We start from the raw sequence: 26,480 nt of genomic DNA on the forward strand, positions 1-26,480 counted from the left end.
GATACATCTGAGTGGACAGCAGAGAGAGCCATCAACAGCCAATTAGCTTGATGAACAGGATAAAATTCGCCTAAACCTGGATGGGGAACGGTTGATGGTGACAATTTGCATGGATGACTTGAGTCGGTAAATGCTGAGGCCTCCACTGATGCACCTTTTCCCACCCTGTCCTCTCCTCCCTGAGCAGCCCCTGAATGATTAGGAGGACAGCACTTCCCGCGGCTTCCCCACGATGCTGTATTCTTTGGCGGGAGGAGGCACGCTTTGCGGTGTGGCTGCCCTCGTGCTTCTCATCGTTTCTACGGCGACAGACTTCTGGATGCAGTATCGATATTCGGGTAGCTCAGCCAATCAAGGCCTTTGGAGGTTTTGCATCAACCACAAATGCCACGCTCACACCATAACTGTAGGTGAGTTGCTTCAGAGGTTTGGACTCTAGCTGCCACCAGCTAATAATCTATGCTGAAATCTTTAAATCCAACCATTTTTAACGTTAAAAGTGGCCGATTGGGAATTTTGGAGGAAATTATTCTCTCAGAATGTAAATAAATTATGATTATAAGATCACATTCATTTATACAATCTGATCAAATCCAGTGTCCTATTGATTGATTACACAATGTGAAATCAAATGATGACAGACACATTGACAGAATAGCAAATTTTTTTATTAAAAGAGGAATATCATGCAGATATGACAGCTGATTTCTGCAAGCACACTACAACTAAAAACCATATCTAACTGTTCTAATCATATGAATTACGCAGTCTAAAGACATGGGAGCCTGTGATTTTTCATTGATGGAAAGGACACTTCCTAAAATTGCACAAATAGCGTTAGGACGAAAAGGCCGAAGGAAGAGTCTCTGCAGAAAATTCACCAAAATAAATGAAAGTGAGGGAAAAGTCCTGACTGCGTAGCACAGAAGGAACTCTGTGATCTACTCTTAGTGTTCATACTGGCAAATTTAAACATAAAAATGCCAACATGCAAACTAAAAATGCCAGATTTACCAGATCTGTTGATGTGTACGTGTGTTCCTGACCTTTCTGTCCAGCCTTCTGGGATGCCACACGGGCCTTCATGTTGCTGGCGGTGCTCAGCTGCTTCGCCGGCGTGGTGCTCGGCCTGAGCGCCTTCACTAACGGCACCAAGAACAGGAGGGTCCGTACAGGCGGCATCGCCCTCGTCCTGTCAGGTAACACACAGAGTTAGAGGGTGACCTGGTGGGTCAGAGACCACGTGTCCCGCACGTTCATCCTGTAGGTTCGTGAAATATAACAAGCTTCACCGATTCTAAATACTTTTTAAAGGTGGAACGACAAGAAGATTCACTGCAGTGAAATCAAGTCACTTGTATGTTTTCCATTTTCCCTGCATTAGACTTTGTGAACTTGTGATCTTTTTGTAATGGGCTAACAGCAGCTGGTCAGAGGTCAGTGGGTACCCAGTGTTGTGGGTGAAAACTGGTACCATCCTGTTAAGTAATGCTGTGTACTTTAAATATGTGTCAACAGATTGTACAGGTTAGAGTTTGTTACGCGTTACATGCTCTGCTTATATTCATGCTTTTATTTAGAACATTTCCTCTCACTCGCTATTCTCAGGTTTTCTTGCTCTGCTGGCTTTGGCAATTTACACCGGTGTGACTGTCACTTTCTTTGGCAAGCGTTTCTTGGACTGGCGCTTTTCCTGGTCCTATATCATCGGCTGGGTGGCCATTATTTTGGCTTTTGCAGCAGGTATTTACTGGTTTTCATTCATTTTGTCAAATTGTTAATTGTGAATGAAATAAATCGTCGTCGGCAGCAGCCTGGATACGAGCATGCAAAGGTGTCCAAATAAACTCCAAAAGGCCTTTTGGTTCTTCTTCTATGGTCTCATAGTAATTCAAGTATTTAAAGCCACTACAACTTCAAGTGTTTTTTTCTTTCCATGACAAAAACTATTTCTAATAATGAGATGGATTTGCATTTTTTTTTTTTTTTATCATAAATAATATTAGTTATATTTGAAGACTACTCTCTTACTGAACTTTCCATCCTTGGTTTCTCTCAGGTGTGTTTCAGCTCTGTGCTTACCAGCGGACCACCGGGGAACCTGCTCCTTCAAACAACCCGGACAGCTGAACAAGATGAACACACCGATTAGACTGTTGCAATGGATGTCGCTGCTGCTTTTGCTACCTAGAATGGAATAAATAGAAATCAGAGACTCCTGTACGGTTTCACTGCAACACTTATTCACTAACGAAAGCATTTTTATCTCGACTCAGACATGTAGAAAGCCTCACGTTTCCCTCGAGGGTAACTGGCAGAGATATAACATAACATGAAAAACATGAATATGATTTTTTTTTAAATTACATTTTATGACTTTATGATGATTTTATGTCTCTAGGTATAGATGAAACAATGGAAAGTGTGAAACCCTTCATGAAATAACGTCTGAACTATCATTGATTTCGCTAAAATACTCCAGGACTCTTTTTAAAATTCCTTTGGTGGTGTGTGCCTCGAGGTGGAGGCCACTGATTGAACAGAATTAAAATGACTTTTCTCTGTGTAGTTTTTTTTTGGCTGTGTAAGAATTTCTCCACTAGATGGTGCCACACAGGAGGCAAAGCACACCGCTGCTCATACACTGACAGCAGGGCTGCCTATGCAATATGCAAACCAACTGTTCACACACACACACACACACAAGCCGAAGCACAACTTCAGGAGCAATTTGGGGTTCAGCATCTTGCCCAAGGATACTTAAGACTTGCCGACTATTAGTGGCTCTCTACCTCTGAGCCACAGGGATTAAGTTTAACTATTAATCCCTCTGGGCGATCTATGTCATTGATAGAATTTAAATATACCTTTAGAAAAGAAAAAAAAAAACAAAGCGAGAGAAATGGGTAATACAATATCTGGAGGTGCCTAGCTGCTTGATGCAGATTTTCTCAGCTCAGAACTAAATAATCTTTCTGCATTAGGAGAAATGTCTTCAGACCATCTACAGACATAAAAGAATATCGTCACCCTCTTAAAATAATTGCCTAAGTCATTTTTTTTACAAAAATGATTTTTTTTGCCTAAATCATCTCCTCATGATGCTGGCCACCTCTGGTAAAATTGCCTACATCCTCAGTTAAACAGATCATGCCATTCTACCCCTTTAGTATAATTGCCTATGTCAAGAGTGTGACTTAGGCAGTTTTATTTTGCCTAAGTCACAAGACAATGTGACTTAGGCAATTTTACAAGCTTTTCAAGATGGCAGCTGATTCAAGAAGAAGATAATTCTACACAGTTTCTGACGTTATTTCCACGATTCAGGGCTCCTCCCATATTGGTAGGTGAAGATGTTTACTATAATATACACTAGGCTATAAATATTGCATAATATTTCATCTTTTTATTCAGTCTTTTTAGGTAAAATTTCAGTTTAGGAATTTAGCTAAAAAGCACAAAAAGTGGATAGGCTCCAGAATCGATGGCTTTTACAAGTGATAAGCTTTCTGTTAACTTTTTAGGTCTTATCAAACAATATTTGAACAAACAGTATTGCTTTTTGTCTAATTTTCTCCACAGTACATCATCTAATTAAGAAATCATAACATGATTTGGCTGGTATTATAGTATGCCTCTTCTGCTGTGTCTAGAGACAACTTGCAAACCATTTTGGGAATCCTAGGTGGAGCTTAATACAATTGACCACAAGGCAATTCATGTTTCTCAGAATGATCACACATTTTTGAAGGGTTTAAATATTTTTTTTTTTCATTTTGGTAGGAGATGCACTTGACAATCATGACACCAGTCTGTCCTCATCTACTGAGGATGACAATGAGACTATCATTAAAGAGATAATGCAGCATGTTGATAATGATGCAGCATCAGCTCCCATGGATGATGTTAAAGATGCGAATGCATACTCTGAGCTTGCAAGGAAATATGGGGTACTAATAACACAGAAATACCTTGTTGCAGGTCATACACAAATGGAGTGCGACAGCACGCATAGTACTATTGAACGCAAAATAGTTGCAGATATCTTCACCCCAAGAGACTATGTCATTATACTTCAGACTGCAAGAATCAGGCCATCACCTTACCATGTGAAAGTGCTCAAGCATGATGAGTTCCTGAAACTGAATGGAGCCTTCTTCTTTAGCATCAGACCAGGCAAAAAAGCTGGAGACCTGACTGTGCATGACTTGCGGGCTTCTTCAGTTTAGCAGTGAAGGCAAGGTCCATTTCAGACTGTCCTTCTCAGAAGCCTCTGTGTGGGAAGAACTGCCACAAAGGGTACAGGTGCCAAATGGGCCAATGGCATGGATAAGATTGTTTCCATGTGCTCTGCCAATCAAGGAGAGAAAGTTCCAGGACCTCCAGTCAATGAAACCCATCATGCCTGTCGAGTGTCATCACTTCTTTGACAATTTGCCACACAAATAGACATCAGTCAAGAATCCAGCAAAGAAGAGCTGGAGGGAGAAGTGAAGAAATGCACATGCCTCCTCAGCATTAGGTTTAGTTAGTTTATTAGTTATGCTTTATTCTTGACAGAGTAGAAGGTTTGAAATTGCCTAAGTCACAAAGGCATGTTCAAAAATGTGCCTAAGTCATTTAATTCTCTCATGTTCCATGTTTGACTGACATTGTTGTTTGTATGTCAATAGGCATCTGTTGTTATAACTGTTTTGATTAAAATTGTTAGTAAATATCATATATTCAACAAATGGTTCAGTTTTTTGTGTTTCCTGAAAAATCTGAAAAAATGACTTGGGGCGATTATTTTAAGAAGGCGTCGATATCAAAACCAAGCCTAATTTAGTATGAAAGTATCCTCTGTAAATGTTTGTATGTGGTCAGTAGGTACAGGCAGGGGTCAATAAATGATAAATATATTTAACAAAGTCTTCTTATCCAGACTCAGTCTGATTTGCAGGAGTTAAATCCATCAAATTAAGACATTGAAAACCCACTTTTCTATCAAAACCATGGATGACCTGCCGCAGAAATACTTCACAGTAAATGTACCTTTTCTATATTGAAAGACTGCTTCCCTAAATAGGGATGTTAAATTACTTTCTGTGTACACATTACCTCAAACACTGATGTGAAATGCAAAAAAAAAAAAAGATCTGATCTTGTGGATGCTAGCTTGTTTCCAGTTTACCTGTGCCGATCCCAAAGTTAAGGTTCCATCCATTTTCCCCCAAGTCTTGCATAAGAACAGTGAGTAACAGCAAATACGCAGAACGTTATTTACTTCGCAACATTTGATTTATTTTGAACAATAGCAAAGCCATCTCACAGAGACTACTTTGAATTACACAGAATGCAAATAAATATATAGGACCATAGTAGAATTAAGGACATTAACAACTGATACAAAATTATTTACAACACTTTGAATAGTGCAAAACCACACAAATACTGCCCTCATCATTGAGATTCTTGCATCGAGTCCATTCAAGGACAGTGAATGTGTGTGCTGCCCCCTGGTGGGGGCATAAGAACTGACAGTACTGTATATGGCATGTTGACAAAAACCTTCGCTGAGCTTAAGAATGTGACCAATCTTGGAACAGGATGCAGCAAAAGCAAATCCACTCACTGCAACTCGTCAACAAGGGCTTCCACAACAAAGGTGATGTTAAATCATTGAGATGTGGTGCGGATATGCATCGTTAGGCTGGTTTAAAAAAGGGTCATGAGAGAGAGGGGGGGGGGGGGAAGACACAAGCAAGCATTCTGAGTTACATCAGTCAGTAAAGTCGAGTGAATCTCAATGAAAAGTAGTGTTCTTTCTCAAAGGGACATCTGAGAAGTCACCAAAGCCAAGATGTACAGAATGTGAACCCCATCACGAGCACTAGACTTTGAAATGACAAAGCAAAAAAAAGAAAAGAAAAAAAAAAGATGATAACCTAAAACCACGTGGCAGGTACTGCCCACCACCCCTGAGTGAAAACAATTTAAAAAAGGTCTTAGCACCGTCAGATACCACAGAACACCAGCTTTGCCATTTTTTTCTCTCAATCCAAACACAGTGTCTTGGATTGTGACAGGCACAACACATTTTTTAAAGTGCGCTCGCCCGCTTGAGCGGTTCCTTTCACTAACTTTACTCCCCGCCCCCCCCCGCCCCTCTTACACATTTTCTTCCCGACAAACACCAAGCTCCATTTAAAAACAGCACACAAAGATAAATTACGTTTTGCCATGCATAATAAGTTGTTGCATATTGAAATTTCTTTTTGGGACCACTCATTTCATCGTTGGAAACTCGGGACCTTGCAGCAAGTGTGGTTGTAAATTCTCCTCTTCGGGTGACAGGAGTGAGAATGCACATACAGTATCAGTCAAGTGTCCACATCGCGGACACGTGCATGAACATCAGAAATACATTATTGGTGCTACTTCAAATAACCTGAAAATTCTAGAAATGCCACTTGGTCCTCAAGAGGCCTGCCGAGGAGAGAGAGGTTTTTGCTTTTAAAACACAACGTGGTCGGTTTTTTTTCCTGGTTGACAGCACATCAATAGATTCTGAACCAGACAGATTTGAATTCTACTCTTGAAGACCAAAGTCATAGAAAAGTCGTACACAAAAACGTAATGATGCCTCTGAGACAACCTCCTCGTGTCCTATTGTACTAAGTATTTGTGCATTGATGATGCGTTGACCCGGCTGAGACTGCAGGGAAAAACAACCTCGGAGCATTGATCATTAAACTGGTTTAAATCATGCCAAAGACGAGGAAAGTAATACTGCAATCACTGCTGGTTGGAGAAAGAGAGAAAAGGATAAGACCATCAGGAGAGGATCAAGCCTTCGTGAGCTGATCTGACTTTGAGATTCCGGCTACCATCATTTCAACCCACAGCTGATTAGGAAGAGAACCATTGGAGGAGGAGAACCCAACAGATACTGAATTTAAAGACAGAGACAGACTTAAATATACCGCTGATAAGATGGAAGGGTTAAATAAGAGACAGAAAAAGCCATTTAAAAGTCATCTCCGTGCACCTCATGCAAAAGATGTGCCCCGTGTGCATCTTTGGCTACGCATAGCGCTACGTCTCTGGTGTTGAGGTGCAATAATAAGCACTACAGCAGGCTAATGCTGATTGGTATAGCCCTGTTCAGACTGCATGCTCGGGGAGAAGAGTATGTATGAAGGACGATGGATAACACGAGTTCACAGGTGTGGAACAGTTTCTGTCAGGAAAGTGCCCGTCAACTTGGCTAGTGTGGCACATTGCTAAGTTAGAGCCGCTTTGGCTTTGGTTTGAACGACAGACACGCTGCAACCAGGCAGTGTGTGTGTGTGTGTGTGTGTGTGTGTGTGTGTGTGTGTATGCATTTTGGCGCGGCTCTGTGTGCCCAAGTCGTGGCATGTCAGTTTGTCTACTGCACTGGGAGGAAGTTTAGCCCTTCGAGTTTACAAGTTGTCTCTGAAAATTGCACCGTTTGGTCATTTGTCCTCCTCGACAGCACCGGCTATGTTGGGAGCGCAGTCTGAGGACGTGAAAATTTCTCCTGCGTTCTGCTGGAAGAGGCCGAAATGATCCTCCAGTCATGAGTCAGCCAGTCTCTCCTTCGGTTGCTGAGTGTTATGTGTCTTGGTGGTACCTGTGAAGACACAACGGGGAACCAGTTGAGAGCAGACGAAGCAAAATGAAAAACTAAAAACACACACCTGACAACTCTCAGTATTTAATTTGTTGGAAGCTTGGCTACACCCATTACAGGAACTAATATGCGCTGCACCCTTGGAGGAGAACAATGGCAAGTATGCGACGGTAAACATCAGATTAATGGGAATATCAGTGTAGGTGTGAAGCAGACCTGTTGTACTGCACAATGAAGAATAAAAAAAAGGACTGAAATCGAAAGAGAAAGACTTCTTACCCGCTCTGTAGGGTGAACTCAGGCAGAGCCCCGAGGGATGTCAGCTGTTCCTCCAGGGCCACAATGCGTAAACCAATGTAGCCGGAAGACAGCAGCAGCAGCACGACCCTGCAACACGCAAACAGAGTCACAAGTCACATTTACTGCCTTCTTCCTGTCCATGTAATCACTGTAGTAATGGTTAATGACGTCAGCTTTTATAGAAAGGTGCATGGAGGACCAACGGCTACATACTTCATTAACGCCTATATTCTTAAGCAGTTGTCAGGAAGATGGATTTCCTATTATGCCATGAGATCTTATAAGATCAACTAGTTTGTTACTACCAGGACATGTTTCTAAAATTCCTCAGAATTTCCCCTTCAGATCTAAATTAGCATATGAGGTGGGGGGGGGGGGAACCATTGGCTTGAAAGAAGGACAATGTTAGAAGGAGGAAGTGCAACTCACAAAATCAAGTAAATGAAGAGTAAAGTGTTGAGGGTGCTGGCCTCTCTCTGAACCAGCAGGGACTTGGCCTTTTCCGTCACATTCCAAACCCACGATCCACCTGGAAATGGAAAGTAAACAAATGTAGTTGTCGACTCTACAGACCACTTTGACTGTGGTTAGCTGGTTTATTTATCAGACTAGCTGGTAAGTAATGTTGAATGGCAGCCTGTGAGTGTGTGTGTGTGTGTGTGTGTGTGTCTCTTACCAGATACAGACAGCTCTTCTGAGGACGAACTATCACTCTGCTGCATGTGCAGACTCTTGAAAGCCGACGCATTCCCATTAGGCACTGCCTCTGAAGAAGGAAGAGGGGTGGGGGGAAAAAAAAAAAAAAATTAATGTCAGCCTGTTAGTAAACTTTGGACTTTGCGTGTAAACTAGTTAGAACAGAAATTAGAACAAGAGATATTGATTATATATCACATGATATGAGACATGTGATTATTCTACATACAAGTAGCGTTTGCTACATTAACTAGGTTTGCTGCTTAGCCTGTAAATAAGTTAACGAATGTAAGGAATTAAGCGACCGGCGTAGACCACTCACCTCTGTGTGGTCTGTGCAGAGGCTGGTCCAGTAAAGACTGCGACTCGGAGCCATCAAATTGGTCGAAGCTGTCGTCCAGACTGGACTGGCTGGAGTTCTGTTGAGACGAGAGGAAGAGAGAGAAAGGAACGCCATCACAAACCGGTCAATCCTATAATTCGGACATATCCACAATTCTGTGCATCACATAATGCTTGGAACAAACGTTAGGCCCCGTGACAATGACGTTTGAAATTGTGCAATATTGAGAAAAAGGTCTCTTACCACAAGTTTGCTCTTATCGAAGCTGTTCTCAGCTGAGGAGAAGACAGGACTACTGTTTGTGCTGCCATCCTGTAACAGGGAGAAGAGTTTAGGTTTGACTTGTTAGAAATTGTATTTGTAAAAGTTAACATTTGTTTCGACAGTCTGGATGCTCTGAGTTCACAATAGCAGAGTTGTTGCTCCCTTTTCATTGCTAAGTTCAATACATTTCCGGAACTCAATTTGAGATTCTGTAACACTTAATACAAAACAATTGCATCATGTCAGATCAATAGGATTAGAACCTGATTGCAATAAATGCAATAAAAAGTGCACATTTATCATGTCTGAACATCTAAAAACTCTGACATTTGGCCTGAGTGAACTCACCTCTATCTGAGGACATACTGAACGCAGCAGCTGGTAACATGATTCTCTGTTCCGCAGCGACACAAACAGGTACTAAACAATGAGAGAGAGAGAAAGGCAAGAATATTAGCCGTGTGAACTACAAAACACAGTCATTGATTACATCTAAAGCAGAGTTCAGTGTGTTTAAGCAGGGCTTACATTTGACTTTGAACATCTCTTGTTATAAAAAAGGCTACATGTCCTAATCAAGTGTTAAATACGATGACTGTGTGGGGCTGGAGGTGTGAAACTGACCTTGTCTCCTTCTGTGGTGCGGACTGACAAGGCGTTGGGTACCAGCAGAGCCATGTTCTGCTTCTTCACTATGTGGATGCAGGAAACTGGAATCACTACCTGCAAGACGAAACAGCCACAAACAGAAAGTCAGGAAAAGTTTTGTTTTTTTTAAAAATATATTTTACTAGATTATTAATATACATAAAAATCTAGCAATATAATAAGCACGTATTTTAAAACTAAAAAAAGAAACACCAGGAAAGGGAGGAGCCAGGGCAGAGCTGCAGCCTACCTTAGTGTCTTTGAGCAGAACTGAGGAGTAGAAACAGGCATGAGTGTCAGTGATGTACAGCCGACCATGGTAGGGCACTTCCTTCTGCAGGGCACAGATGTATGCTGGGAGAAAAAAGGAGCGCCAACACTTTTAGCTTAATGTGGTTCAGTCATTCGTTAAATTTAGTGACAGTGACATTCATTTAATAAAATGTCCTCCTTTTGGCTGGATGATTACGAAAAGGCGGCAATATTTTATTCAAGACCGAGCTGTAAAATAACCTGCATCTGGTGTCTTGTACCCCCATGAAATCATTCAGTCTCGCCTTCATTTGTGTGTACCTACCGTGTATCAAGTCTTCACTCTTGGGAATGTCTGGGAACAGCTTGTGGAATTTCTTGTTGTGCTTCATGAAACTCTGAAAGAGAAACGAAAGCGAGAATTAACACCTTCGAATGATGGGCAGACAATGAGCCGTCGCGGCTCGGCGGCAGCTTTCAACAAAATCTACAGGTCTAGTTTTTGTGACCACACACCATTCACGGAACAGCATTAATATTACGGCGACAAGGACAATGAGTCATTTCCACAAATATTTACGTTACATTAAATGTCATGGTGAACTTACGCTTTGTGTGCCAGTGCCCTCTGTGCTCTCAAAGCCTCTGCTGTCAACATCGAACGTCTGGGACCTGCTGAGACGAAGAGCATCACTGTCAATTTAAAAAAAAAAAAAAGGACATCGGTGGCTTCAGTGGGTTCGAGTTGATATGAGAAGATACAGAGACCCTACATGAGAGCGCACACTTTAACACTATGTAGGATATGCAATTTCATCAGAACCCTCTCTAAGCCGAAGAAACCCCCTGCTGTTGCTTGATAGGATTAAGTTTCAATAACATGAGAAAACCGTTGAATGTTTAAAAAAAAAAAAAAAAAACATTCCATACTGCCCACCACTGGTCTGTGGACTGCTATTGTACGGAAATTATTTGTACGTATGTTGATGCCAGAAACGGCTCAAGCATCAAACTTTGATTTATTTCGGATTAAGTAACTCCATCTCGACTGCAGTTTAAGGATCAGGAGTCTAAGGTATAATTCTAACTTAATGTAACATACTCAAAACAAAATGACAACATATCCCGAGTCTTGGCACTGGAATTCTTGTTGTCTCGATGGATTTCAGTGATCCATTTGCGTCTTTTCTACGCCTAAAAATCCAATAATGTTTAATTTACCGGCCTATTTTAGTTCTTTAGTTCATGCTGACCCAAAAGGATGGATTCTCACTCGTAAGCAGCAGAAGGGATGAAGATTGTTCTTCACACCGGCAAATATCACAGGTCTACCTCACGCATTTGAATCATGTGAGAACACAGTCAGTGTTCAACGGCTGTGCAGTCATGTGTGTGTCAGGACGGAGCAACAGCTGAGAGTCAGGTCAGGTCTTGTGATGCAAGTTCAGAATAGCTGCGAGTTTCCACTACATGCTGCACGCGATTTTATGCATTTCATGACTGACGAATAATATTTTCCCCCCCACATCTGATAAGACTTTAACCGTTTCATCACTTCCATTTCAGTTTTTAGATTTCAAAACAATTTTGAAGATGGCCTGTCAGAATAGGATAGGGAGAATAGGAAGTGGGTCTTCATAAAATTGGCTAATTTTATGGTTCCTCTATAATTTTGCATACAGGGTTATAGTCAACAGTATATATGACCTTTATGGCTTTATCTTTAGATATTTTATGTTTTTTTTTTCCCCAGGTGTACATATCCAACCATCTTCCCCATTAGCCCTACCTGATGGCTACTTGTCTGGTGAGGGTTTTGTGCTGTTGCTGGATCTCAAGCTGGGCCGCCTCCAAGCTCAAAGCTTTCCTCGTCTCCACCTTCTTGATGCTGCCATTGCTTAAGCTGCTCCTGCTTTTCTTTATTTTGGCTGGCAGCGTGCCACCACTGCTCTCGACTGGGTAGCTGCTGTATAAGGGGAAAAAAAACAAACAAACAAACAAAAAAACTGCTTTAGCAACATGTAAAATGTTCATTTTCATTTGCGCATACAATTGACATGTGGAATTTTTTACAAAAGTTACAGCAAGGACATTACATAAGGCAGCAGGCTTATTTGTTATTTTCACCACTATAGACTATTACAGTATCACACCTAAAACACACTGATGAAACACCTTTGTAGAAACATACATTCAGAAATCATAACCGGTCCTTCAGCATTTTAACAGCACATGAGACTTTACATCATCTTGGGGTTGAGATTTGGCAACTTAATCATTGTTTAGACGTCTTTATTATTAACTAAATCCTTCAATTTAAAGGACGTGTGATGACGGGACTGACATTTGACTCATCTTTATGATGTCTTAGGAAATGTTACCCCTTCCCTGCTTTTAGTTTTATTGATACGTGTTGCGTCAGTACTGTGGCTGAACAATTACAGCTCCCGTCGGCTTTACAAGCTGATGCTGTAAAACTGACAAACTTTGACAAACCTCTGTAAACAAGCCGTTTCAATAACCTGTAAAAAAAAAAAAAGTAAAAAGGTTGCAGGAACTGCCTATGTGCTAATCAAAGGCCATGGCCTGTCCTTGACCAGGAACAGGAAAGAGTCTGCTGCAACATGATGACACAAAATATAGACCTGTAAAATCTATCAGTGACGATGCAGGACAAATATGAGACAAGCTGACTGCTTTAGTTTTTCAGCATCAGACCGAGGCTTCACTCAAACCGCAAGTTAGGCCAGGCAAATATATTTATATAGCACCATTCAGACACAAGGTAATTCATAGTGCTTTACAAGGACAAATAAAATAAACACAAGACAGAAACATTAAAATTGCATGTAGGAGATAATTAATAGACTTAGACTAGACTAATAACTAAAGAAAACTACTAAGGACCACCTTACCTGGTAATTTTAAGTCGCTTTGATGAACGGAAACTCATATACCTACTGACAGTAGGCATTTCCTTCGCTTATAGAAAAAACAACAAAAAGAAAAACTCAAAACGCTCTGTTATCTGTAAGCTATAATCACTGGCCTCACGCTATAAAAGCTGAGATGTTCAAAACAAAAAATAAATAAATAAATCAAGACACTAAGAAAATAAAACTCCCAAAAAAGATCTTTATAGTCCTTTTAATTCTAAATACGTGGTCCAAGTTAAGTCAGGGTCCTTCGCCACATCCTGCCAGAAAAAAACTGTATCTGTGTTGCAGTGTGAATGTGCAAGGAGGAAGCCACTTTGTGTTGAGAATGGTGTGACACTCCGTAGTGGGTGACGTCAAACTCAACCACTCCCCCCACTGCCAAACATGAAAGTGCCCAGCGCACACACACACTCCCTCACGCACACAGTCAGCGGAGCACAACACAGGCACTGACATGTTTAAGAAAACAAAGCCCGTTCCATGAAATCCTCCACTGAAACATTATCCAACATCAAAATTATATCTTGTTGGAATTTGCTCCGGTGGGGCAAAGCAGGATCAGGGGCTTCTTAAAATCGCAGTGTGCGAGTAAGAAGGGAAAATACTTGTGAGGTGCTCAGACTGGCCTATCTGGCCTGATCTAGGAGTGGTGCATTATCCCCTCAGGCGATGAATCGTACCAGGGAGACGGAGCGCAACACAAGCTCAAATGTCCTCCTCAAACTCGCTCAGTATGTTTAGAACGTCTTTAAAAGTTAGAAAAAGTGACAGTGGCTCTAAGTGACAGTCGGGTGTGTTCCACTGCTCAAGTCTTAATCAAAGAGGACACACATGACTGCATAGCATTTAAAACATTTTGTTGAACAAGTTTCTTCTACGCAGTCAAAAACCCATCTCATAAAAAGTTCTCTAGAGAGCCACCTGAGTAATTGGGGTAAAGGTCAGAGAGAAAAGGAAAACATGACATGTAGCTTCAGCTGGATGCCTGTCCTGTAATTAAGTCTCGACTGACTATTAAATAGCAACCGGCAAACACTTAACCACACGTGAGTACAAAAAGAACTTAGTCAAAAGCAGGCATAAGCTTTCATGATATTTCTGTCCACTTATCAGTGATGCTAAGTAAAACCTACTGTAGCTGTAAGCTTATCTACTGCACAAACTTAAGGAGTGTTGTGTGTTTTAAAATATAAAATAATTCTAACTAAAATGTCCAAAGCAGCTAGTTAACTAAGGCAAGCAACAGTGACTGGTGTTTAGACGGAGACATCACACTGTGAGAACAATTTCATAATCAGCGCTGAACTGTTGACCAGATGGTTTGTCTGTGTTCAAATATGCTCACCTGACCTGTTTCCACCGGGCAGGGGGTAAAGTCACAGGGCAATATAAGCAATATTCAAAGACTGTAACTGTTTGAATTTCTCAACAACTTCCTCTCCCTGCTCAGGAGTAACTGTAACCATTAACAAGGTCACGTTGAAGCTGCTTCCTGTAACACTCAGGAAGCCACATGCACTCAGTCTTAACTGACTCAGTGTCAGTTAAAACGTGCTCCGCTTTTAAAAAGCACTCAATAAAAAAAACAGGTGATGGAAGTTCTGAGAATTGAATTGCTTGAAAATATTGTCACAGTACAGTCCCTGTATTGCTCTGATGACTACAATCGTTTGTACCCTCATTAACGTCACATCTCTGGAGTTTATGTCAATACACAGACGGTCTGGCAATCAGCCACGCAGTGCTACTGTGTATAAGGTTTATTGCAGCGTTTCCAGTAAATACTGCCTGGTTGAAACAGTAGTGTTAAGGAAAAAATGGACATCGGGCGAAAAAAAAAAAAGAGCAAGAAATGTAATAATCTATGATCGAACAGTGGAAAAATTAATGATTGTTTGAAAAGTGCATTTCATGCCAAGTGTGTCTCAATGGAGGAAATCAGATCAGCCCAATTCAAGGTCAGCCTATAAATATGCTCAAGGCCAAAGCCATCAATGATGAACAGGTGTGTGTCAATAACCAATGTACAAACAACTAAATAAACAAAAACAGGAAAATAATGCATGAGCATTATTAAATATGTAAAGTTTCTTAAAAACCACTTTGTATTTACGAAGTAGGAGGCAGCCTACCTGAAATGGGTGTGTGATAGCAAGACGTAAGCCTTGACCCCTGACCTATTTCCTTGTTAGTGCACTATGTCAAACCACCTAGCGAAATCATTGTTGTTCCAGGCATGCCTGGCTTTTCAAGCCAGCCATGCATAGGCGTATCAAATTCTCTACAGCAGCGGATTAAAATGAGCATGCACGTGGTTATAAGGGCATATTTATCTGGACGTGCTCCAGAGTACAATTTGTCTCAGAGGGGAAACGCTACAGCACAAACAGCAACCTCATACGATGACACGTTCTGTGAAATACAGATTAGTGACCAGCACATGACAGTTTGATCCATTTCTTTATCTGCATTTGTTCTAGCATTATCTTGGGACGGCAGACAAATCACTTCATCACAGACCACAACCATGCTAGCATGTGCTCCCGGATTCACAAATCGTTTTGGCATTTGAAGCACCATTTTGAAACTTAAGTTTAACAAAGTCAACATTACTTCCCCCCAGTTCAGTGGGATATATCGCCCAACAATTTGCCAACATTTACTCAATGTTGGTCAAGTCAGCCGTGCCTTATCTGAGACAGTTTGCGCAGTACTGGCTGAGATCAGAAACTGGATACGTTTGCTCGCCTTACCTTCCTAGATCCTCTGAGCAATAAGAGTGAGCCACAGCACCCTGTCGGTTCAACAAGCCTTTTCCTCTCTCCATTACCAACAAATTTCTTCTTCCACGATCCCTAAAAGCTTGCAGGCACCACTGGTCGAGGCAGCCAAATGAGAATGGCAGTTGCGCCTGTTGCACTTGGACCCTGGGCAGCGTTCGACAAATCAAAAGGGTGTAAAGGTCTGTTTTACTGCAACGTTTGGAAACACTGAAGAGCTCAACGTGGAGATGGTGCCAGAAACACACAGCGGGAAAGAGGACCCAAAAGAGGAGGGTGAAAAGAGTAACAAAAAAGGACTGGTTGGGGTTGGAGCCTGCAATGCCCTCCCAAGCTTTGTCCTTTCCGAGGCGGTCTCAGCATGTGTTGTCGTGGAAACGGCTACAACAGTAGGGGGTAAATGGTGGAGAACGCGGGGGGTGAGAGAAACTTTACCAGGCCATTCTCAGTTTGGAGGGCCTAACAGCAACATTCAAAGGCCTGTTCTCAATAACAACCGGGAGATGGCTTTGAAGCAGCCTGTGCAATGTGCATGACAATAGTTAGCTCATGCTCATTGTGGATGATGTAAATGGGGTCATCACACACAGGAATATTTGTTTGACTGGGGGGAAAGTGGAGAAAAGCTCACATTATATGATGAAACAGGCAATTAGCTAATGTAGTGTACTGTGAATGTAGCAGACACTCACTTCATTCACAAACCTCAGCTGAGAGCTACTCTTCGTCTATTTGTATACCCATGACATCACCATCCAGGAAACTCAGAGAGATAAACTCAAGCTGCACTCTTGACATCAGTCCTAATTTAGCCACCATACATTACTCCTTACCTCTCCTGTTTAACCACCACCTGCCGTGTTTTCACTGTAAACGTCTTGCTGCGAGCTGAACGCTTGAGAGGTGGCTGTGTTATAAATACACTTTGCCTTCATAAAAATGGCACAGGTTTGATCCCTGCTACAGCCACGTGGCCTCTCAGAGTTCTTGAGCCTGGAAGTGAACTTCCTGTTTAACAGACTACACATTGATTGTGTGTACCAACAACATGCTGTAGATCGACATCAATGGATTGCCTGCAATCCAACATTGACAAAGGTTCAACAAGGTATTGGGCTACTGATTTATCCTTTAAACCTGCTACCCCTGATTGCATAATGTCACTTCCTAAATGTCTTCAGAGGCGGTACAAGACATTCCCCAACACATAGCTTACACAACGGTCGTCTTAACCACGCAACTTAAAAGCTAGACAGCAGGAAATGAAAGAGAAGTTGAAGCAGAAAAAGTGTGTCCTACAGGTTATGGTCAGGCCAGATTAGATGACTGGTGAATACAATGGAAAAGGAGGATATATCTGCAATATATATGCTGCCAAGTGGAAAAAAGGGGACGCTTATTAGACTTACACAATAAATTCAATATACACTGTGTACATACTGCATGAGCTTTCTCGTGTTTGTCTCCCTCCTTTATCAACAGATAAGATTGCACAATGTTTGTGAGGAAGTGCAAGAGCACTTCTTGAGACAGCCGTGTTCATCTTTGTTCCCAAAAAATGCATTCATACATAAAAATGCTCTTCCTGTCAAATTGTACTGCTAACTTCACCACTAGAGCATTACCGTGCAAAAAATTGTTAGTGACAGTTTGATGGAATATTTTTGTTGCTGTGGTATGCTGGGGTGACAGCCTTGTACTCATGTACTTAAAGTTCAATTCAATATCTTTAGACTGACAGCTCCATAAAAAACAATTCAAAGGCAAGTTATATATTAAGTATACGCTTGGCTTATAAACAGATGAGGATGTTTAATTCACTAGAAAATAGCTGTGACTGAGGTGCAGGCTGATTTCTCTGGCACGGGACATTCCATCTCGCAAAACAACTCCTCTGGGTATAGAGTTATGATGCTTTCATTCGCTGTCCCAAGATGAGACGGATGATCCCAGGAGTCTGGCTGTAGACGTCAGCATTACGTCAGCTGGTCTTCAGTGTTAGTGCCCTTAAGACAAAATTACTTATGTATAGAATACTTATGTCAAAGCTTTCCCACAGTCGCCACTCATGCTGTAACAACACGAGCGCCAGGCTCACATGTGGGGCTGAAATCCAAGTCATCTCTATGAGATCAGCTGAGAATTTACAGAACCCGATGGCGAGAGAGCACCACCTTCTGGAGAGCTGTGGATAAGTTGTGTCATGTGAACTGCTGATTCACCGCCATCCAATCAAAACCAGTTTATTCCAAAGCAAAACAGCAGATTGTTGCAGCTGTGCTTTATTGAGCAAAATAGGACAGTAGAGATATCAAAGTTTTTAGACTTTAGAACCAACCATGCAGCACAGCATCTGAGAGTCGTAATCTGTGACAATCTAGTTTTGTACCAGCACAATCACAACTAATTTCACTGTTTATTGGGGTTTAAATTTGGCTGATTCTATAACAGCTATGCTTGATTCATAACCACAAACCAACAATTAATCACCAGAATGAGAAAATTAAAAGATGTCCCAAAATATTACTCTGGGTTGGGCTGAAAGGGATTATGCGTCTGTGCATGTTTGTGTGCATGTGTGGGAGCTTCAATAGAGCAGTCAGGAGGGGCAGGAAAGCGAGCCAGTGGTCATGGCAAAATAACATGCAGCCTGTGGCGCCCTGCCAGAGCTCAGTCTGCAGCAAAACTGTATGTGGGTGCGTCTGTGTGCGTGCGCCAAGTAGAACAGAAAGTGTGTCTGTGTGCATGTTTTACAAAATGATGTGTGTGTGTATTTGGATGGGAAGTCATGCAGCCTCGTGCACACTGCATCTCCCTCCACTTCCTCTGTGCTAACTGGGCACCGAGACAGAGAGGGTCTTTCTTCGGGGCGACTTAGACTACATTCAATGACCAGGCATGTGAGCAGAGTGGAGTGGGGCTGGTGTGGTGGTGGCTGGAAAAACCCACCTGACTTTAAAATCATTAAAAGTAAAAAGTAGGTCACTCTACTGTACACAAAGGTGGCATGGATTTAATCTACAGTAGAATTTTGTTGATCTCAGGCTCTCAGAGCCACATGTTGATTGAGTATATACTCCCGTCCAATATTATTATATGTGCCAAAGCCATTTTGAATCCATAATGAATTGTACATTTACATCTGGAACAATTCAGTTTATAGCTGAAATGCAACCTGTTAAAAATAAAAAAATACAATCAACCTACAGAGCAGGATGGTTGACTATATATCACTGAGGGCAAAGCGTATAAATCTGTAGCAGGTAATTTCACAGATTAGAGTAGCAACTCTGCTAAAAATCTTCTACCCATGAGTGTACTTTTCAGGCTAAAATTACATAATTTGCTTATGTCATTTCATTAATTGAGTCATTCAGATATTACAGGTTTGAATAAACAGGGTTTTACCCTTTTTCTCTAATTGTGTATCCATACTGAGTTTTTACTGTGCTGGGAAAGAACAAAAAAAAATTCATGGCATTCTTCACATAGAAAAAAAACAAACTGTCTAATGCATTGTATGGATGGCAAAAATAAAGTGGTGCAGTGTGCATCCAGTAATTTAACACTATTCTCAGTTATTTTTACATTTTGAACAAGTTAACACTCTTAACATTTCTTTATTTTCTCAAGTGATGTTGTTTTCGCAAGATATTTCATCTAAATGAAATGTCTCTGTTGAAGTGTAACCAGACTTTTGAGTGATAAGTTCTCTCAGCACTAGTAGGGTCTGTCTGTGTGTGTGTGTGTGTGTGTGTGTGTGTGTGTGTGTGTGTGTGTGTGTGTGTGTGTCCCTAGAGCGCAAGACATAAGATGCAAGATAATGTTAATGTTCTACTTTCTTAATGTCTCCAATACCGAGAGCAGAAGCAGTAAGGTTGGAGTTTATCAATACTAAGGTCTTTAATACATTAGCCCCAGGGCCCATTTCATACCAGGTTTCTGTGCCCATATCTACAGGTTTATTGTGATGTCAAGATACTGTTAAATAAAACCTGACTTGCAAAGTCTTTTATGACCAAAGAAAGCCCTCTCTGTCAACGAGGCATCATATCGAGTGTTATCCTGTTATTAAAAACTGACAAGCTTCAACTCGCGCGTTTAGATAAGCTTGCATAAAGCCTCATGTGTATGAAATTAGACTGACCTATGGCAACTACTTTAGGTGGAATTCATCGGGCTGCTGTGAGTACCAAAAGGTGAAACAGCCAAGAAGAATATAGCCTTTTTTTTTCTTGGCTCTGTGAAAACGGCAGAGGAGTGGTCATTAGCACTAGCCTGACAGTGGCAACACATAAGTTCAACCGTGACCAGCTGGTTAGTATGCAACCCTTCATTTAGCGATAAACAGTCCTGCAGATGTGGCTTTCACCCTCTAACTTGGGCTTTTCCTATACGCCTGCAGCACATCTCATAATTTAGACCTACACCGTCCTCACCGACCACAGCAGCAAGGAGGCTCTGTCCTGGGAACATCTTCCTGGAGCCAACAGGACGCCTGCGACGCCGCCCCACCCAGCCTATTCCAGGATCCTCCATCCTCCTCCATCTCAACGTTGCTTTGCAGCCATACCAGGTTCTTCCTTATTGAAACAGGACTATTCATATTTTTTTGCCACTGTTTGCACTGCAAACCTGCAGCCAGCAGAGTGACAAACAATAACCCAGGAAGCAGGTGTTCAGTGTGAAGGCATGTGGTGCATTTGCTACCTTGACTATTCTTCAACCCTTTTCTGGCATCTTCACAAAGAAGATTTAAATAGATGCAGAAGGAAACAGACTACAAGATTGAGGGAATGAAATGGTCACAACCTTGGCTCAATGAGGCCTAACACTGCGACATACACTCATATAGCCATCAGACTCTTTAACACCAGCATCACTGGCTGATGTTAATATACTGCCTACCATCCATGCCATTCCATTCCTGTAAATATCCTATGGTGTAAATATTTATTTCATTTCATCACAATCCATATATTTATATCTATATTTATATTTATATTTGCTATTTTTTGTCTTTTCTATTGCTTTGTTCTTTCACTGTCCCTGTTTATATTGTTGCTGCTGTAACAAGAAAATTTCCCCCTATGGGGGATAAAATAAAGAAGTCTGAAGTCTGAAGTCTGAAGTCTGATATATATATGAGTGTGTGTGTTGTGGAAACAGATTATCACTCCACATAGCATACAACAGACACAACATAGCTATGCTGATAACCAGAAGGCCAAATCTGATTGGCTGGGCTCTTGTACTCAAAGCAAATGGCTATCTATGGGGAGGACGGTAGAAGGCAAAGCTCAGAGGACGGGGAGTACTAACAGTGAGAAACTGGGAGCGTTTATATAACACCATCTACCACCTGTGGTCGACTCATGGGAGCTAAAAATAGGCTTTTCTGAGAAAACATAGACTTGCTCGTCCCATGTGTGACAAGTGTGTGTGTGTGTGTGTTTCCCTCTACCCTGGGGGCTAGAGGGTGCATGTTTAAAAGAGTGTGTGAGTGAATGCCATTCTGTATAAGTGCGTCTCTGCCAGGCTGGTCTGCTCTGGATCTCAACAGGGCTGGCTCATCCATGATCATGACGAAAGGACAAAAAAAAAAAAAAAAAAAAGGGATGCCAATCTGACCCAGATAGACCCACACGTTGGATGAACTCATGATTTCAGGGCAGGAGGCACAGGCGAGATTAACAACCAGCCAGATCTGGACTCGGTATCCCTTTATGCCACTCTACCACATGTAATGCGGGTTATTTATTGCTACCTGGCTTAGATTAGCCAGCAACTCGACACAAACAACACACACACAAACATAACACCGCACTTTACAGGGCCAATCTGGGTCAATCATTGTCTAAGAAAAGGTTAAACGAGAAAACAAGCAAAGACTAGAAATGAAACCACTTCCCCACATTGTGTCTCTACAGACAATTCACAGGAAAGCATGAAACCTAACCTCACAATCCTAACCCGTGAGAATGTTCCCCAGATAATATTTTCTGGATGAATGGCCGTCATTCTTTTTAACTAGAAATTGTATATGCCCACTTTAAAAGGATTATATTCTAGGAGTTGTCCAAGTCTGTCTTAACTATCAGCCATGTCAGATGCTTAGGTCATCATCAGCTCATCACGTATCGTTAAGCTTCTGCTTTAACACAGTGTACACCCACCAGTGTTGGTTGTCCTAATACACACGAACATTGCAAAGATGCTCGCAACAGCCACCATCGAGGACAACCGACAACAATGACTGTTTTTACTGGTTTATTTCAATGCCAGTTAGTTTAGCGTCAATTGACTATGCCACTAAGGTTAGCTTAAGTTCATTTCAATGCAAACGCATCTTTAGCTAGACGGATGGCTAGCCTGCTAGCATTACCTACCCACTGACTGAAAGGCGTTTTCTCCCTTTAGTTACATTTCAATTCAAATAAACTCCTTAAAGCACATCACCTGGTTCTGTGCTAATTACTACATTAAGACGAGATAAAAACAACCCAGTCTTATCGGACAGGTTGTTGTAATCAGTGAAATGCTAACCGTTAGCATCCCCCCCTGTTGATGTTAACCACCGGCAGATAGCGGTTCAGCTAGCCACATTCATTCCGCTCACCTCTCTTTCATGAAGTGCTTGATTCTGACTATGGCCTTCTCGTCGATCTTCCTGAGGAAGGTTTTCAATCTCTCCCTCTTGTTTTCAAGCATTCTTCCCTCAGCCAGTGGTCGTCGGCTCGTGTAGAAACGACCCTCCACGCCGAACTCCACCGTCCTTGTTTGGCTTCTGTTTTTTTTCCTCTTCACTTCATCTACGGCTGATTAAGATAATGAGCTTAAATCGGACCAAGTCAGCCGACCAATCAGCGTCGGCGACGACGCAGGAAAAAACGGTCATGTCAGACTGATCGTCCAATCAGAGCGGGGTAGTTGGTTTACAGTGACCGCCCATTACCTTATATGGTAGCCGGCAGTCCTTTTCTTCAGATCTATACAAGGAAGGGCCTGTGTTATTATTGTGCCACTGTGGCCTTTTTAATCAATAATTTACTTGTGTGTTGCACATTATACGTGTTAACAACATTGGGAATACACACTGTGATATTACAAAGGCGTTGCCACATCACAATATACTTAAGTTTACAGATAAAGTGACTGTTCTGGTACAAAAGGGTGGGGCATTTGTGCTATACTGCTTTATAGTGTCAAACAAAAAGATGAATTTTATTGTATGAAGGCAAACCTACACCCTAGATATAGTGCTATAACCTAATATTAATAATAGTTACAGAAAATAGCTTATTGTAGCACATGTAGCCTACATGTGAATAAAGTATACTGCCCTTGTCAGTTACCTTTGAGGAATAGATATCAGGCTTTTAAGCCACAATAAATATTCTTTAAAAAGAGCAGTGGCAGATCAAGTATTTTAGTTTGATGAACTACAAAAGCTGGCCGTTAAAAAAGTGAAATTACGCTTATCTCGTGAATCATAATGAGTGGGGAAATCACTCGTGTTCCTGTGTTAATGGGAAGTGGAGGCAAGTGACTCAGAAGCCGAGTTAGTTGCACAGTTGGAGATGTTTATTCCAGTGCCACAGCATGAAACACTTTAGATTTTATCCAGCCACTGAAGAGCCAAGTCTCTCACCCCCCCCACACACCCCCACTGCTGAAGAAAAAGGCAACAACTACTGCAGCAAATGGCAAAGTCACACACCTACCGTACAATTAGCAGACCACGGCCATAAGGCTAAAGTTTAAGTCACATTGTAGTCACACTGGATGACTGCGTGTTACTTGTGCCTACCGTATGTGTTTAAAAAGGTGGAATCTGATCCAGAAAAGTGGTGTAACTTTTTATGTTAAAAGATTGTGTTTAGCTACCCTTTACTGCAATCATTTGAAATGCGCCTGAACAATTTGTGTGAGGATTTTCTGTGGCTTACAATGAACCATGACCACAACGTGACTACTACTGTTTATATGAAATAAGATACATAACATTTATCATGACAATACAATCATGTACTTTTTTTTATGGCCGAAACTAAGATGAAGATTTACAAGCATCTTCACTGGCATGAAATTGGCACATGAATACTTTTCAGAAATGGCTAAAATAAAAAAAAATGAATCAAGCTAAAAAGCTGCTTCTCTATGTTCCCCCTATGTTTTTTAATAGTGATATTTCAAGAATCACAGTCTTAAGAAGAGAAACTGTATTAGTCACGCACAATAATTATCTCACAGTCTTGATATCATTGCTACGTCACATCATGACAAATCAGTGAGCTGCCAATAAAACACTCTGATGCATCACAGTTTTCTCAACTGTATATCAGTACTCTATTGATAGTGGCCTTGAACACATTTTATAGAAGAAAACGGATCATTATCAGGTAGCACTTTAGAGAGCGCGCATAAATCTTAGCATTGAAAGACCCTTATTTCCCACCAGGCAGCTCAGGCACCGCCACGCCGCCAGGAACAGAAGAAGCAGTGTGCTGCCACATGACACAGCAAACGCACCACCCTCACACAATCTGGCCTACACCAGCAAGCCCCCGGTCTTCCCTTCTGTCTCCTCTGCCAGGAAAGGAAATTACACTTCTCGAGGAAGTATGTGATGCAATGAGTGGGTGTTGGTTCAGCGTAGGCAATAATAGGCATTTCTGCATTGATTCATCAGTGTGACAGCTGGATAAGTAAAAGTGGGGAGCTACTTAAAGGACTCGCAACAGTCGTAGTTTAATTACTTTTCTTTGGTAATATGAAACATTCACAGTGTTGTGACCTTGAGGCCCTGCCTTGTAGAGAGAGAGAGATTTCCAAATGTAAATAAAAAAAAAAAAACCCAGACAAACAAAACCAATAGGAAAATAGAATGAAAGAAACACGTTTATTTGCAAAAGCAAGACCACATATTTTGCTAATATTAACACTCTGAGTCATGGGGCCTGAATTAGTTAATATTTGTAAATGGCTCTAACTTTACTGAGAAATGAAACACACCATCTGTTCACAGCCAATGAGCTGAGAGTCATATAAGAAGGGCATACTTATAATGCGCTTTTGCAAACACTTTCATTTACCCTCATTACTTTCCTTTGTGATTCTCTATTATACATAATCATTAGAGCCAAGAATGCTTTGCCAGGCTGTTGCTGTCATGAAGCCTCATCTTTATGTTTCATTACATCATAAAGTTGCAGAGCTGTTTATATAAAGTTTCAGTTTTATATGCATTCATTCCTACAGATTAGGTTTTTTTTTTTTCACATTTCGCAAACACAGCTTTTGCCTAAACATATTCTGAATCAGTAGCTGCAAACGACATACGAAGAAGTATGTAAAAGTGTGAACAGATTAAATCAAAAATATTTCGGAAAATGCAAAGTAGAAACTTAAGCAGTGTTATTCTCTTACTGGGTTTTCTTGGAGCTCCTATGGAGTTCCTTTGGATTCACCTTTACCCTTTCTTCCACTAACCCTCAGACATCTTCCACTGAATTGATGTCCACCATTTACAGTGATTTCAACAAAGATAATTGTCAAAAGTCTAGCACAAACATTTTAAGCTACAATATCTAGGTACCTTCAAAATTAAGCTCAGCGACAGTTTAAACTGGCCAGAATACGATTTGTACCCACCTTCATGTTTTCTGCAAATGTCCTTCTATATCTTATCTCTGGTCTAAGGTGGTTAAGCGTCTTGAAAACATCCTTGAAAAAATCCTAAACAGCCCACCTTAGTTTTATTCAAGAATGACTCCATCCTCAGCAATAACAACATGTTAGCCCTTAGAAAACTCATATTTGCAGGTTTAACTGCCAACAAGAAGATCAAAATATACTCTACACTCTATATACTATATATAAAATACCCTTCCCACAAGCCTCCATTGCTAGAAGAATGGTTGAATTACATTAGGGATATTGCTCTCATAGAAAGATCCTTAGAAATAATTCATAAAGTGTGGACATCCACTGTATCCTTATTAGCTCTCTTTCGATTGCACATTCTCTTGCATGGATCTAATATGCTACTGAATGTATGTAGACCTACATACACTTACACTAACTGTTATGTCTATGGTGACATTGTTTGTGCAAGAATCCTGCAAGAAAATGCAGAGTAGTTCTGTCTCACGTCCAGGAACAACCGTGAGCCAAATCAACTTTTGTTCCTTTGCGGGCCAGTGAACAATGAAGACCTGTATATTAAGACCTTGGAGGATGGATATCCTTCCAAAGTGGGCAACAGCCACTTTGGAAATTATCACCAATGAATAAAAGTCTTTCAGTGAGTCTGTTACCTCTGATGTTGTCTAACTCAAACACTTTAGAGATTATCATGTTTGTCTCTACAAGAGGAGAAAGTGAGGTGTCCTTTGCTTACAGGGCTGCCTATTATCTGTTGCAAAAGGAATGCTTTGCCAGTGAGATCCTCATTATCAGTTGCAGGAGTAAACACTCTGACCTTGGGAGGGTAGCAGCACCTTGGCCTGGAAAAACGAGGCAATGACGCACACACAGCTGCAGCCGTGCACGTTACAGCACAGGTGTGCAGGAATGCTTATGAAGCAGGATGAAGAAGCACACCAGGGCGTGCACTATAC

General features: G+C 41.3%; 2 protein-coding genes across 4 annotated transcripts; one reads left to right on the forward strand and one right to left on the reverse strand.

Moving 5' to 3' along the window:
* Positions 1-232: 232 nt before the first annotated feature.
* Positions 233-2,272, forward strand: lim2.2 (lens intrinsic membrane protein 2.2). Its single transcript, XM_070831886.1, has 4 exons — positions 233-410; positions 1,059-1,199; positions 1,609-1,743; positions 2,060-2,272. Exons 1-4 carry the CDS (start codon positions 233-235, stop codon positions 2,128-2,130), a joined length of 525 nt encoding a protein of 174 aa, XP_070687987.1. The 3' UTR covers positions 2,131-2,272.
* A 3,880-nt stretch (positions 2,273-6,152) lies between these two features.
* LOC139202412 (GRAM domain-containing protein 2B) lies at positions 6,153-22,638 on the reverse strand. Of its 3 annotated transcripts, none has more exons than XM_070831884.1 (13): positions 22,478-22,638; positions 11,929-12,105; positions 10,748-10,811; positions 10,465-10,537; positions 10,138-10,241; positions 9,864-9,962; positions 9,588-9,659; positions 9,219-9,287; positions 8,955-9,051; positions 8,613-8,702; positions 8,366-8,465; positions 7,916-8,023; positions 6,153-7,636 (listed from the first exon to the last, which is right to left on the reverse strand). In XM_070831884.1, the coding sequence occupies exons 1-13, from the start codon at positions 22,567-22,569 to the stop codon at positions 7,618-7,620; spliced, it is 1,164 nt and encodes a 387-aa protein (XP_070687985.1). In that variant the 5' UTR covers positions 22,570-22,638; the 3' UTR covers positions 6,153-7,617. The 3 variants fall into 3 exon arrangements, with proteins under 3 accessions (XP_070687985.1, XP_070687983.1, XP_070687986.1); XM_070831882.1 differs by having other exon boundaries at positions 10,748-10,814; XM_070831885.1 differs by lacking the exon at positions 22,478-22,638 and adding an exon at positions 15,832-15,998 and having other exon boundaries at positions 10,748-10,814.
* Between the last annotated feature and the right edge of the window lie 3,842 nt (positions 22,639-26,480).

Source organism: Pempheris klunzingeri, chromosome 6 (genome assembly GCF_042242105.1).
Source record: "Pempheris klunzingeri isolate RE-2024b chromosome 6, fPemKlu1.hap1, whole genome shotgun sequence".
NCBI lineage: Eukaryota > Metazoa > Chordata > Actinopteri > Acropomatiformes > Pempheridae > Pempheris > Pempheris klunzingeri.

Coding starts and splice junctions, on each gene's coding strand:
- lim2.2 (XM_070831886.1), top strand. CDS start 233: ATGCTGTATTCTTTGGCGGGAGGAGGCACGCTTTGCGGTGTGGCTGCC. Junction 411..1,058: donor CGCTCACACCATAACTGTAG/GTGAGTTGCTTC, acceptor CTTTCTGTCCAG/CCTTCTGGGATGCCACACGG. Junction 1,200..1,608: donor CATCGCCCTCGTCCTGTCAG/GTAACACACAGA, acceptor CGCTATTCTCAG/GTTTTCTTGCTCTGCTGGCT.
- LOC139202412 (XM_070831882.1), bottom strand. CDS start 22,569: ATGCTTGAAAACAAGAGGGAGAGATTGAAAACCTTCCTCAGGAAGATC. Junction 10,242..10,464: donor GAGTGAAGACTTGATACACG/GTAGGTACACAC, acceptor TTTTTCTCCCAG/CATACATCTGTGCCCTGCAG. Junction 9,963..10,137: donor TTCTGCTCAAAGACACTAAG/GTAGGCTGCAGC, acceptor TTCGTCTTGCAG/GTAGTGATTCCAGTTTCCTG.